At 42.2% G+C, this 14,650-nt stretch overlaps 1 protein-coding gene across 1 annotated transcript in view; it reads right to left on the reverse strand.

Annotated features, from left to right (window-relative positions):
- Window positions 1-9,319: 9,319 nt before the first annotated feature.
- The window catches only part of rbm46 (RNA binding motif protein 46), a 79,836-nt gene continuing 74,505 nt past the window's right edge, over window positions 9,320-14,650 (reverse strand). Inside the window, exon 4 of the mRNA XM_059988517.1 lies at window positions 9,320-9,522. Coding sequence (XP_059844500.1) covers window positions 9,320-9,522 — 203 coding nt within the window. The remainder of the gene's footprint in view (window positions 9,523-14,650) is intronic.

The following is a 14,650-nucleotide window of genomic DNA, read 5'->3' on the forward strand; positions in this document are numbered from 1 at the left end:
ACGTTTCCGTCCAAGACCCTTCATCAGGAGTGGAAAAAAAGATGAGGAGTGGGGGGAAAGTGGAGGGAGAGGAGGAAGAACCACAAAGTGATAGGTCATACAGGTGGGGTGGGGGAGGTAGGGATGAAGTAAAGAGCTGGAAAGTTGATGGGCGAAAGAAATACCTGGCTGGAGAAGGAGGAATCTGATAGGACAGAAGGCCATGGAAGAAAGAAAAGTGGGAGGAGCACCAGAGGGAAGTGACAGGCAGATAAGGAGATAAGGTGAGAGAGAGAAATGAGAATGGGGAATGGTGAAGGGGTGGGGCATTACTAGAAGTTCAAGGAATCAATGTTCATGCCACAAGGTTGGAGGTGTTACGTACCCCGTAACTGGGTGTCTGACCAGCAGAGAAAGAAGAATCCGTTGGAGTCTGGTGGTACCAAACTAAAGGTGTTTATTAGTAAACTACACAATACAATATCAAAAATGCAAATATACATATAAAACAAGTTAGCAGTAATAAAACTAAAAGTGTAGGAAAAATAATAAGCTGTCTAGGGGTAATTGAATTGTCATACAAAAGTATAAAGTTCAGTTCAGTTCATGTGTGCTGAGGTAATTATGGTTGTTGGGTTGTAATTGTTGGAGAGAGAGAGCGAGCGAGCCAGAGGTAACAGCTACAACAGTCAAACCTTCCCTTGCTTTCTTAATCCGTCGTATCGTTGTTATGGTGGTCATTCAGCTATGACCCCTCCGTCCTTCAGCTAGACCGCTCTTCTGTGGTGGACTCGTCACTGTGACATGAGGTGGACACACACACAAGTCCCCACCGCCCCTGCTGTAACACTATGAGTTTTACTGACCGATCTCCTGGTTCGGTCTCCAAAGCCCCCCACCTCTCCTGTGGGTTCCAACACTCAATCAGTGTCCACTGGTGTGTCTGAAGGGTGTCTCTCCAGACCTGTCTTTTATCCCCACTCACAGGGTCTCAGCTATCCATCAACTCTGAATGATTGTGACCATCAAATCAGGCCACTCTTGCTATCTCCTGAGGAATGTTAACGAGCAAAGTAGTAGAAGGTAAATAATCCTTGTAGAAGTCATAATACAGTTAATCAACAGTCTCTCTCCCCCTCTTATCTGTAGCAAATGTTCTTGCCTGGGCTTTATCTCTCTCTCTCAATAGTAGCATAACAACAGCAATAGTTCATAGTTCTCAGGGGGGGAATGGGTCACTCTGCACCCCATTGTCCATCAGATCTGTTCATCACGCATACCAGAGGCTACTCAGACAGAATACTGTATTGCTCCTCCAACCTGAGTGTGGCCTCTCATCGTGACAGTAGAGGAGGCCGTGGACTGACATGTCGGAATGGGAATGGGAAGTGGAAGATCCCACTTTTTCTGGCGGACGGAGCCTCGATGCTCAGTGAAGCAGTTTCCCAATCTGTGTGGGGTCTCACTGATATAGAGGCCACACTGGGAGCATCAGATACAATAGATGACCCTGATAGACTCACAGATGAAGTGTCGCTTCACTTGGAAGGAATGTTTGGGGCCGAATAGTAGTGAGGGAGGATTGTGAGTGTGTGGAATGAGCTGCCAGCGCAAGTGATGCATGAAAATTTGATTTCAACATTTAAGTTTGTTTAGGTACATGGATGTAGTGGTACCGAGGGCTATGGTCCTGGTCCAGGTCAATGGGAATAGGTAGTTTAAATGGTTTGGTAAGGGCTAGATGGGCTGAAGAGCCTGTTTCTGTACTTTACCTTTCTATGACTGGAAAATTGCAAATGTTACTATACTCATTCAGAAGACATGGAAGTAAAAGACAGAAAATTATCTGTTGGCCATAAAGTTGTTGGTATCCATTATTAAGGATGAGATTTTGGGATACTTGAAGGCACGTGATAAACTAGGCTAATGTCAGCATTGTTTCCTTAAGAGAAAAATATTCCCTCATAATCTCTTATAAATAATGTCTTCTAACATGTATGGAAACAGGCACAACTGGTTGATGATAACCATGCATTAAAATTGGCTCCACACACAAAATGCTGGAGGAATTCAGCATGCCAGGGATCATCTATGGTGTGTTATTTGTATTTCCAGCATCTGCAGATTTTCTCCTATTTATGATTGAAAATTGGCCGACTGGCAGGAGACAGAAGGTGTAAATTAAGGGGTCTTTTCTGTTTGATTGCTGTTCTGCAGGGGTCAGTGCTGTGACGGCTTTTCACACTATATGTCAATTACTTCAGATGATGGAACTGATGGGTCATTGACCAAGTTTTCAGTCAATTCAAAGATAGGTGGTGTTGAGGAAACAGGCAGTCAGTAGAATGACTTAGAGAGATTAGGAGAATGTGCAAATAAGTGGCAGATGGAATATAATGTAGGCAAGTGCATGCTCATGTACTTTGGTAGAAGGAATAACAACTATTTTCCAAATGGAGGGCAAATTCAGAAATCAGAGAAATAAAAGCAATTAGGAGCCCTCTGGTCGGATAAACTCATTGTGCAATTAGAGATAATTCGATACCATGTTGTGGGCATCACCGAGTTGTGGCTCAAAGAAAATCATAGTTAGAAGTTTAACATCAAAGGATATACTTTGTATAAAAAGGCATTGGCGGTGGTATGGCTCTGCTGGTAACAGATAGAATTATATATTTAGAAAGAGGTGACAAGGCCAGAGAATGCCGTATCTTTGTGGATGGAGTTCAGATACTGCAAGGATAAAAAAACATTACGGGAATCATATACAGGCCAAAGAGTAGCCAAGATGAGGGTCTATCTTAGATTGGGTGTTGTGTAATAACCCAGATTTTATTAGTCAGCTTATCGTAAAGGAACCTTTAGGAGACAGTGATCATAATATGATTGACTTCATAATGCAATTGGAGTGGGAGAGCATAAATTACGTGTATCAGTATTGCTATGGAATAAAGGGAGTTATTGAGACATCAGAGAGGAGTTTGCTCAGGTTGAATTGGAGCAGGATACTGGTAGGGATGATGGCAGAGCAGAGGAGGCTGAAGTTTCTGGGAATAGTTCACAAGGCATAGTAAAGATATGTCCCACAGAAGTTGTTGTTTCTGTGAAGGGAAATCTTACCTGACAGATCTGTTAGAATTATTTGAGGAAGTAACAAGCAGTGTGGACAAAGCAGAGACAGTGGATGTTATTTGGTTAGATTTTTAGAAGTCATTTGATAGTGCCTCTCATGAGGCATCAAGTGACATGGTGAGATGGCAGGTGTATGGGGTTGAGTGCAATGGGGGATCAGCCATGCAAACTGGATGGGCTGAATGGCCTAGTTCTGCTCCTATGCCTTATGGTCTGGTGGGAATCCTGCACAAGTCCCTTTGACTGAAGTTTTTTGTACATTTGTATTTTCTCTCCATTTAGAAAATAGTCAACCCTTTTCCATTTATTAATTTCTTCTAACAAAGTGCATGGCCATGCACCTCCCGACACGGTATTCCATCTGCCACTTATTTACTTATTTGCCCATCCAGTCTAAATCCTTCTGTATCCACTGCACTTCCTCAAAACTACCTGCCACTTCATCTATCTGCATATTGTATTCACACTTTGCAACAAAATCATCAATTCCATCACCCAAATCATTGAAATATAACATAGAAAGAATTGATCCCAGAACAACACAATAAACTTCTGAAATGCTTGCACGAGGTCTCCTAACCTTTGATGTTTGAGGCCAGCCCGTGGGCATATTCAAAGTGAAAGATTATAGATTTCTGATCCCATCTCTCAGCAACACCACTCGCTCTTGCCACTCCCCCTTCGTTATCACTACTCTCCCCTCACTCTTACCATCCCCCCTTTGCTCTCTCGCCACTCTACCCCCTTGCTCTCCGCCACTCCGTCCCCTCGCTCTCTCGCCACTCTCTCCTTGCTCTCACTACACACCCTTCTCCCTTCACCACACTCTCTCCTCTCCTTCAGCTCACCTTGCTCAACCATTCTCTCCCTCCTACCCCCATCTCTCACACCACCTCTCTCACCTGCAACCCCTCTCTCACACCCCTCACCCCTTCCTCTTATTCCCCTCTCTCACCCCACCCCTTCTCACTCCGTCTCTCTCACCCCATTTCTTTCAATGCCCCGTTTCACCCCCACTCACTGCCCACCTCTCACCCCACTCTCTCTCCCTCTTCTTAACCTCTCTGTGGCACTCCCTCTCTTACTCACCACTTTCTTCTCTCTCTGTCACTCTCTCACCCCCCCTCAACAATCTATACCTCTCAACTGTCTCTCTTATTCCTCTCTCACCCCCTTCCTCACCCACCCCTCCCATCCTCCCTCACTCACCACACCTCTCTTTCTCTCACCCACTGTCACCCAACTCTCTCTCACTCACGCCTTCTTTCTCTGGCCTGCTCTTTTGCTGTCCCCACCTCTCTCAACCCACAATTTTCACACCCTCTCTCTTAACCCCTCAATCCCCTTTCACCATTCTTTCAACCCATCTCACCACCCTCTCACTTCTCTCTCATGCCCATCTCACTCCTCTCACCCCCTCTCTCAACCCCACTGTCACCCACCTCTCTCTAAGCTGCCCTCATACCCCATTTCTCTTAAGCCCCATCTCTCACCTGCTTCATCCTCAAACCCCTCAATCTCTCACTCCCGCTCTCTCAACACCCTCTATCACTCACATCCTTATTTCTTAAACCCCTCTTGTATCCCCTCATCTCTCATCACCCTCTCTCACCACCACTCTCCCAACCCCTCACCCTCCTCTCTTACCCCTCACACCCCATCTTTCAAAACTGCCAACTCTCTTAACCCACCTCACTCTCACCCCATCACCCTCCTCTATTTCTCACCCCCATTCTCACCTACCCTCTCAACCCCTTGCATTGCCCCTTTTTATCACCCCCTCTCAACTCCATCACACCTGCTCTTTCTCAACCTCTCAACTCCCACTCCCTCACACTCTCTCCCCCTTTTACCTAATCACTCTCACCCTTCTCTACCCCACTTCCCCTCCCCTCTCTTAACCCCATTCCCATTCTCACTCACTTACCTTCATCTCTCACTCCCCTTTGCTCTCACCACCCCCTTGTCAACCCCCTCTATCTCACTGCCCTTCACTCTTACTACCCTCTTTCATATTCTCTCACCCCTGCTCTCATTGCCCGTCTATCAGCCCCCATCTCACCACCCCCTCCACTTTCACCCCTCTCATCTCCTTCTGTCACTCCTTTCTCACCCCATCACCCATATCTCTCTCAAACACCATCTTTCTCAACCCCCCTTTCAATGACCCCTCTCACCCCCTTCTTTCTTACACAACCCTTCTCAACCCCCTTTCTCTCACTCTCATCTTTCATCAGCCCCCTCTCACCCCCTTCCTTTCTCACGCCGTCTATCATTCCCGTCACCATTGCTCACCCTTTCTCAGCTGCCCTTTCAGAACACCCAACTCTCAACCTCACTCTCATCCCCATCCTCCTCTCTCCCCTTTGCTCACAGCACCCCCTCACTCCCACTCTCATCGCCCCATTACCTCCTCTGTCACAATCCCTTTTTCAAACCCCACTCTCTCACTCAAACCCCATCTTTCTCAACCCCCCTCACCCCTCTCCGTTCTTTTTTTCAACTCTTCTCTCCCTTAACCCCTTTTCTCTTACCCACATCTCTAATCAGCCCGTCACACCCTTGTCACATCCCTCTCACAACCCCCCACTCCCCTTCACTCACACCATTTCTCACCACCCCTCTCGCTCAACCCCGTCACCCCCTTTCTCACCCACCACTCTCAATGCCCCACTCTCCTTCCTCACTACCCTCTCTCCACCCCCACTCTTTCTTTCAATCCCCATCACTCACAACCCTCTCTTGAACTTCTCTGCTTCTCTCAACTTCCTCCCTCACACCCCCTTCCACATCCGTCACTCTCAAACCCCTCTGCCCCACCCACTTTCTCACACCTCCTTACTGTACCCACTCTCTCACCCCCTTCACCCTTCCCTACACCTACTTCCACATTGCCTGTCTCAACCCCTCTCAAATCTCACTCCCACTCTCTGCACCCCCTTCTCATCCCCCCTCCACTTACCTACTCTCTCAACCCCCACTCTCACAACCTCTCTTAAACCACCTCACTTTCACCACCCTCTCACACCCTACTCCCTTCACTCTTTTCTCAACCCCCTACTCTCTGCTGCCCCTCTCACCCACCAGCTTGTTCATCCCCCTCACCCTCACCACCAACTCTCTCAACCCCTTCTCTTAACAGCCGAACCCCCATCTCACCACTTTCTCTCTCAACTTCCATCTCTACCTGCTTCACTCTCACCCTGTTGCAACTCCCACCCCTTCTCACACACCCCTTCTATCTTACCCCCTCTCCTTCAACCCCCCCCCCCCTCACCCCATCTCTCTCAATCGCTTTTATGCTCGGTTTGATGTCACTAATTCTGAGCCTCCGAGGAAAGCCACAACCTGGTCGTCTCTGAGGTGGAGGTACGCATATGTTTCCAAAGGAGGGGTCAGTTGCAAGGCTGCAGGACCAGACGGCATCCTGGGGCAAGTACTTAGGAAGTGTGCAACACAATTGGCAGGTGTGTTTACAGACATTTTTAATCCCTCCCTCTCCCTGTGCACAGTGCCCTCTTGCTTCAAATTATCCACCATTGACCCTGTACCAAAAAAGACCAAGGAAACATGCCTGAATGACTGGTGTGCTGTCACACACCTCAATAATAAGCAAATGCTTTAAGAGGCTGGTAAAGGATTACATTTGCAGCATACTGCCACCCAAACTGGATCCCTACAATGCGCCTACCTACACAACCTAACAAAAGATGACTCAATAGCCACTGCTCTACAAACTGTCCTTGCACATCTGGAGAAGGATGCTTATGTGAGAATGCTGTTCTTGGACTACATTTCAGCATTCAACACCATAATTCCCTCCAGGCTTGACAAGTTTCATTCGACATTTTCATATGAATTAATTTGGCCTTTCCCAGACCTTCTCTCTGCTTATTCTTGTTCAGGTATGGAGTTCCGGAGTTCTTTGACACTATCATATACTTATAAACTGTTATTATTGCCCATGTTAGTTTTAGTTTAGTGTTTGTTTCATATATATATTTTCTTTCACACATTTTTAATTTTTTTTCTTTTTCTTTTGATTATATAATTATATATGAAAAAAACAAAAATAGACTCGATTGATTAATGTACTTTTTTTTGTTGATGTTTAATAGGATATTATTATCCTATTATCAATGTAATTTCAAGTCTATTGTATTCATAACCTATTCATTATTATGTTATGTTTTTTTTATATTTATATGAAACTCAATAAAAAGATTGAAAAAGAAAGAAAGGCTTGACAAGAAGCTCAGAGACCTCGGACTTGACCCTTCCTTGTGCAGCTAGGTCCCTGGACTCTCAGACCTCACCTCTGCCCCCCAGAGCTATGACCTGAGCCCCCCCTTTTACTCCGTTCTGCTCCAATCTGCTCATTAAATTTGCCGACAACACTACATTGATTGGCCTAATCTCAAACAATAACGAGGTAGCCCACAGTGGTGTTAAGGAAACAACCTCTCCCTCAATGTCGCAAAAACAAAGGAGCTGGATTGGAGACAATCTAACTCTTATTGACATCAATAGATCTGGGGTTGAGAGGATAAACAGCTTCAAGTTCCTCAGCATTCACATCACCGTGAACCTTACATGGTCTGTACACACCAGCTATGTAGTGAAAAAGGCACAACAGCACCTCTTTCACCTCACACAGTTGAGGAAGTTTGGTATGGGCCCCCAAATCCTAAGAACTTTCTACAGGAGTACAATCGAGAACATCCTGGCCAGCTGCATCATTGCCTGGTACGAGAACTATACCTCCCTTAATCGCAGGACTCTGCAGAGAGTGCTGTGGACAGCCCAGAGCACCTGTAGTTGTGAACTTCCTATGATTCAGGACATTTACAAGGACTGGTGAGTAAAAAGGGCCCATAGGATCATTGGGGACCCTAGCCATCCCTACCAGCTGCAACCATCTGGGAAGCGGTACCGCAGTATAAAAGCCAGGACTAACAGGCTCTGGGACAGCTTTTTCCACCAGGCCATCAGCCTGATGAACTCACACCGGCTTGAGTGAACTCTATTGACTGTTCAATTTATTATAAATTACTATGATTGCACATTGCATATTTAAATGGCAACGTAACAAAGATTTTTACTTGTGTATGGTGAAGGACGTAAGAAATAAAGTCAATTCAATTCAAGAACAAATATAACACAAGCCATTCCCATGTAACAACACATGCCCATGTCGATTTTGTCAGTAAGTTGGAAAATGCACTAAAATAATTTCACATGGTAATAGTACTGCATTGAATCATATTAAAAGCACAGGAGATTGATAAGAGAGAACCAATACTCAAGAAGGAGAGTGAGAGAGCAAACTGCTTCTGCCATGTGTGAAAACAAAGATATATACGTACATCACACTTCTAAATTTAATATTATCCTGTGTGCTTGCTCATATGTATGTCCATAAATTGGACATTTGTGACCCTGGAATAGCTTATACATGAATAATGCTCTCTGTCTGCATAGATGGAGTTCTGGTTTCTCGTCTTCATCAGTCATCTATTCTCGTTTGAAAAATAAATCAAAGCAGTACAAATTTTGCTGAAGTTTAATTGAACACATGATTGCAACAAATTAACTAATACAATATAAATAATCTCTGAACTGGAACATGCAGGCTTTGGGAAAAACAAGAAAACTCAATTTAACAATTTGAACCAGTGGAAGTAATTTAACCCAACTATGTGCGGACAACCCAAACTAATTGTGGCAGAGCATCGTTTCTTGAGCTTTCCATTGATACAATGGTAAGATAAAAACTGATGGATTGTTAAGTAAGTGTTGTGTCCAACCTTGTCAAATTTCTTGTGGATGGCTTAGATGAAAGGCAACCCCAGTGAGGTAAAAAACACTTTTACATGGAAGGAAAACACAACATTGCTGTAGATATAAATCCTAACACTCTTAATTTTGCTACATTAGTAACAACCTAAATAATCTAGAGTAAATATACTGCAAGACAACAAACTTGGATCCCAAAAGTGATGAATCATGCCAAATGTGCCAACGGTGTTCAAAACACTTTAACAAGAACATATAAACAATTTAATAAACTTTTAATACACAGAGAATTATACATTTGTGCCTCAGTAAATTTCATAGTATAACAAATGAACACAATTATTTTAGAAAGCCAACTTCCATTCCCCCCCCCCAAACATATACAATTTGGAGATATTCAATTTATAATGCTTTAGAAATAAGACCCATGACTTGAAAGATGCAGGCGTTGTCCAATGTGATTATTGTTACCAAGTGGTAGTGTTGCTGACAATGGATAGCTAGGGTAAGAATAAGGTCTAGATGTGTACTGAAGCAAACTAGATGCAGAAGTTTGGAGAGATGCACCAACTTGAGATAAACTATTGACCGAGTTATTCCGACGCAAGCTGTAGTCTGTAAATACACAAAAATCATTTTATAGAAAGTATATAATTACAGAATTTTATTTCTACTAATTGAACTATATGCATTATAGTATATAGACAGTTGCTTTCAGAGACAGTTGTGTTATTATTGGAGGATTTATTTCATGAATTTTACAAAATTACAATTTCTTCAAAAATATGTCTGAAATTTTTTTAAATACTCATCACAGCAAGTAATCTTGAAGATTTACTATACAAGATAAATTTTGTCTTTATTCAACTGAATTGAATAAAGAGAAAATTCACTGACAAGTTCCATCGAAAATATGTGGTAACAATGAAGAATCGGTTATAGAGGACTTTTCATAGAAATTATGTAGTTATAAAATGCTTTACAATTGGGTAAAGTGCAAACATGAAAATAAAAGATATAAAGATGTTAGTTAAAACCAAGATTAAATAATAGGTTTTGAGCATGAAAGTGTCAACAGAGATCACATGATTGTCACCAAGTATGAAATGAATTATAAATCAAGGTTATCTGTACTTTTTTCGTCTGATCTTGGCCTGAACTTATTTCTGACTCTAACCCTGCTCTTTCAAAACAAGATTACACCTGATCATTTCTTTCCATATCCTCCGTTCGCATCACCCATTAAGAGATTAACTTTACCTTTCATTGCTAAAAATGTACACACATTGTACTGGTTCTGCGTTGTTTCCTATTCTAAAATCCCTCTCATTTTATTGAAGCTGAATTTTAAACATGGAATACAATGTGCAGCTACTAAAGTATATGTCTATCTAACACAGGCAACTAATAACTAACTTTTTTCACCCCTGACAAAACATTAATCCACAACCTTAAACAAGAGGAAGTCTGTGATGCTGAAAATTAAAGTAATATATACAAAGCGCTGGAGGAACTCAGAGGCCAGGCAGCATCTATGGAAAAGAGTAAATAGTCGACATAACAGTCTCTTCATCAGGACTAGAAAAAAATAAATTAGAAGTCAGGTAATAAGTTGGGGAGGTGGGGAAGGAGAGAAAGAAGTAGAAGGTAGTAGGTGATAGATGAAATTGGGAGAGGGAGTGGGTGAAGTAAAGAGCTGGGAAGTTGATTGGTGAAAGAGATAAAAGGACTAGAAAAGGGGAAATTTGATGGAAGAGGACAGAAGGACATGGAAGAAAAGGAAGAGGGAGGAGTACCAGATGAATGTGATGGGCAGGTAAGGAGAGAGAGGGAAATGGGAGAGGGGAATGTTGAAGGAGAAAGTGGGGAAAATGACCACAAGTTTGAGAAATTGATGTTCATGCTATCAGATTGGAGGCTACCCAGACAGAATATAAGGTGTTGCTCCTCCCACCTGAATGTAGCCTAATTGCGGCAGCAGAGGAAACCATGGACTGACGTGCACCTTTAGAAATTCCATGTCATTCCGAGCATCAGTCTATGTTCAACGTCATTCTGTTAAATTCCACTTCATTCTTGCCTTTCTTTAATTCAGTATCTAAAATAAAAACTTCTGGTATTCTCATTTGACATTTGACTAGCTTGCCTTCTTTTCTCTCATTGCTTTTATGGTTGCCTTCTGGTAATTTTTAAAAACTGCCCACTAATTTTTTATTTTGCCCACTAATATTCCCTCTCCTTTACTTTTATGCTATCTTTGACTCTCCTGTCAGCCACACTTGCCCCATCCTCTCTTTCAAATGCTTATTCTTTGGCACGAATTGATCCTGCATCAAGTTACTCTAAGAAACTCCAGTCACTGCCATCATCCCTGCTAGTGTCCCCTTCCAATCAACTTTGGCCAACTACTTCCGTATTTACAGCTCAATTACATCTCAGCTTCTCACTTTCAAAGTGCACAGTGGATTTTATGATCACTTCCTGTTTTTCATGTGCCTCCAAGAACCCCATAACCCCACCTTTAATAATTGATTCCAACATCTTTACAACCACTGAAGTTTAAACTAGCTGTCCTATAATTTCCTTTCTTCTGCCTACCTCCTTCATACAAAGTTGGGTGACATTTACAATTTTCTAGTCCTCTGAATAATTCCAGAATCCAGGTGATTTTTGAAAGATCATTACTAATGCCTCCATAATCTCTTGAGGTACACATTTCAGAACCCTGGATACCGTTTCAAATGTTTCAGCTTCCAAAGGACCTTCCAAAGTAATAGCAACAACACTGATTTCTGCCCCCGAAAACGTTCACATTTTTGGCATTCTGCTAATGTCTTCCACAGTGTAGACTGACACAAAATATTTAAGTTCTTCCCCTATTACTAACTCTTCATCATCATTTTCCAGCCATCCAATATCCAACTGGATAAAAAATATCTATTTTACTCTTATAAACCCCCAAAAACCTTTTCTTTCATCCTATTTTATATTATGGCTAGCTTACCTTCATATTTTTTTCTCTGTTTTTTTAAGTTGTCTTCAGTTGGTTTTTAAAAACTTTACTTCCCCATTCATTTATGTAATATTAGATGCCCTTTAGTTTGTTTTTATCCTGTCTTTGACTTCCCTTGTCAGCCATGGTTTCCTTTGGAATACTTCTTCTTTGGGATGTATCTATCCTGCACCTTCCAAATTGCTCCCAGAATCTCCAGCCATTGTGGTTCTGCTGTCATCCCTGCTAATGTCCCCTTCAATCAACTTGGCCAGTTCCTCTCTTGTGTCTCTGTAATTCCCTTTACTCCACGATAATATGATACATCTCTCTTTATTTTCTCCTTCTCAAACTGCAAGGTCAATTCATCCATATTATGATCACTAAGTGTTCCTTTACTTGAAGCTTCCAAATCAAATCTGGTTCATTACACAACATCCAATCCAGAACTGCCTTTCCCTAGTGGGCTCAATGTAAAACTGCTCTATAAATTCAGAAATCAGAGATGCAAAAGCAATTAGGAGTTCTCACACAGAACGAACTCATTGTGCAAGTAGAGATAATTCGATATGATGTTGTGAGCATCACTGAGCCGTGGCTGAAAGTAAGTCATAGTTAGAGGTTTACCATCAAAGGATATACTTTGTATAGAAAGGACAGACAGAAAAGCATAGGTGGTGGTGTGGCTCTGTTGGTAAGAGATAGAATTATATATTTAGAAAGAGGTGACAAGGCCAGAGAATGCCGTATCTTTGTGGATGCAGTTCAGAAATTGCAAGGATAAAAAAAAAACATTACGGGAATCATATACAGGCCAAAGAGCAGCCAAGATGAGGGTCTATCTTAGATTGTATTAATCATCTTAATGTAAAGGAATCTTTAGGGGACAGTGATCATGGTTCCAGTGACATCATTGTTGAGAATGGCAGCTTAAGTCACTAGCTCCTCCAGAAAAACACGTATTAAGCCCTGTTAACCCATCAAATATAGTATTTTTTGCAAGTATTTTAACTGATAAGAGGGGCAAGAATGGGGAAAAAGAATGGAAATTAAAAAAAGCAACACTGCAAAGCCTGCGGCCGAGAGGAGTGCAGCAAGCAGCTCTCCTACCCGACTGCATGCTAGCGAGGCGGACACTGGGCCTCGTTCAGGTGAAGCAGCAAATATGATCAAAATTTTAAAGAGATAAAGGAGTTCAAGAAAGATATAAAACAGCAGCTACATGATATTAAGTCAGAGCTCACCAACGTCAATCAAAAAATAGCGGCGGCAGAGACTTGAATTGAGAAGGTGGAAGATCACATTCAAAACGTGGCACAGATACTAAGTAAGGCAATAAAAATATTAAATCAACAAGAAGGTAAACTGCTTGACCTGGAGGGAAGATTATGGCAGAAAAATATTAGAATATACAACGTTCCTGAAGGAACAGAGGGCTTGTCTATGACGGAGTTTGTCGGAAAGTTGCTGCGGGACGCACTGGAGCTTCCCTTGTCTATGGAGCTGGAAATTGAGAGAGCGCATCATGCACTCATCCCGAAGCCTACCCAAAATAAAGCAGATAAGTCACGCTCAATAATAATAAAATTTCTTCGATACAGTACCAAGGTGGAGATTCTACAAAGGGCCTGGGGTAAGAAGAGGGTGTTTTTAGATGAAAGATTAATATATTTCAACCAAGATTACCCCCACCTCCGCGGTCCTGCAGAAATGTAAATAATACTTTGAAGTAAAGCGAATACTAAAGCAAGAAAGAATTAGATTTCAAACTCTGTACCCTGCTAAGCTTCGAGTGTTTTATCAAGATGGGATCCAACTGTATCAGACACTGGAAAAAGCGACTACAGACATGAAGGCCAGAGTGTTGCCCATCAGCGTGATTAAATCGAGGGAAAGCCTGGCAGAGGAATTATCCCGCTCCACTTGGGAAATAGTGCGAGAATCAAGAAGGGAGGAGACGGGAGGAGGCCGAAAGAGGTATATCAGGAAGAGACTGGGAGTTTTTCAAAGACTGCCCTCGCCCCCTCCAGAAGAGTCATAAGGTTTGGCTAAATTTAAAAATGTTGAGAAGCTAAACGGAGGCAAAAGTAGATGGTGATATACCTATCTCGAGAAATACTTATTATAATGTGGATTTTATATTACTTAGTTGTTATTCTTTAGTCACTCACTTACTCCTTTTTCCATACCAAAATGAAAAAATATGTATGTGCGCATATATGTGGATGCATGTAATATATATATATGTATATGTGTGTGTGTGTGTGTGTGTGTGTGTGTGTGTGTGTGTGTGTATATATATATATATATATATATATATATATATATATAGAGAGAGAGAGAGAGAGAGAGAGAGAGAGAGAGAGGAGGAGTACACAGGGAAATCTTTTCTGTGTAATGGATTTGTTCACTGACTTTTATGAATACTGCAATGGGGGCCCTCAACTCACAAGTAGGAGGGGTTATTCCCCAAGGCTAGATATTTCCTCTAGCTCAACGCAACGTCATCTACCAGAGACCTCAGCCTTGGAAACACTCATTTGTTGCCATTTTTGTTATTATTTGCGTTTCTTGGTCCTTATTTGTTCAGGGAGTAGATCGATTCTCCTAATTTCAATGATACATTGACAGATAAATACAGATGGCTAAGGACAAAGTAAAATTCATTTCTTTTAATGTCAATGGGCTATTAAATCCAATCAAACGTAATAGAATTTTATCCAAAATGTAAAAAGAAAAAGCACATGTAGT

This window comes from Hypanus sabinus, chromosome 14, assembly GCF_030144855.1.
Source record: "Hypanus sabinus isolate sHypSab1 chromosome 14, sHypSab1.hap1, whole genome shotgun sequence".
Taxonomy (NCBI): Eukaryota; Metazoa; Chordata; class Chondrichthyes; order Myliobatiformes; family Dasyatidae; genus Hypanus; species Hypanus sabinus.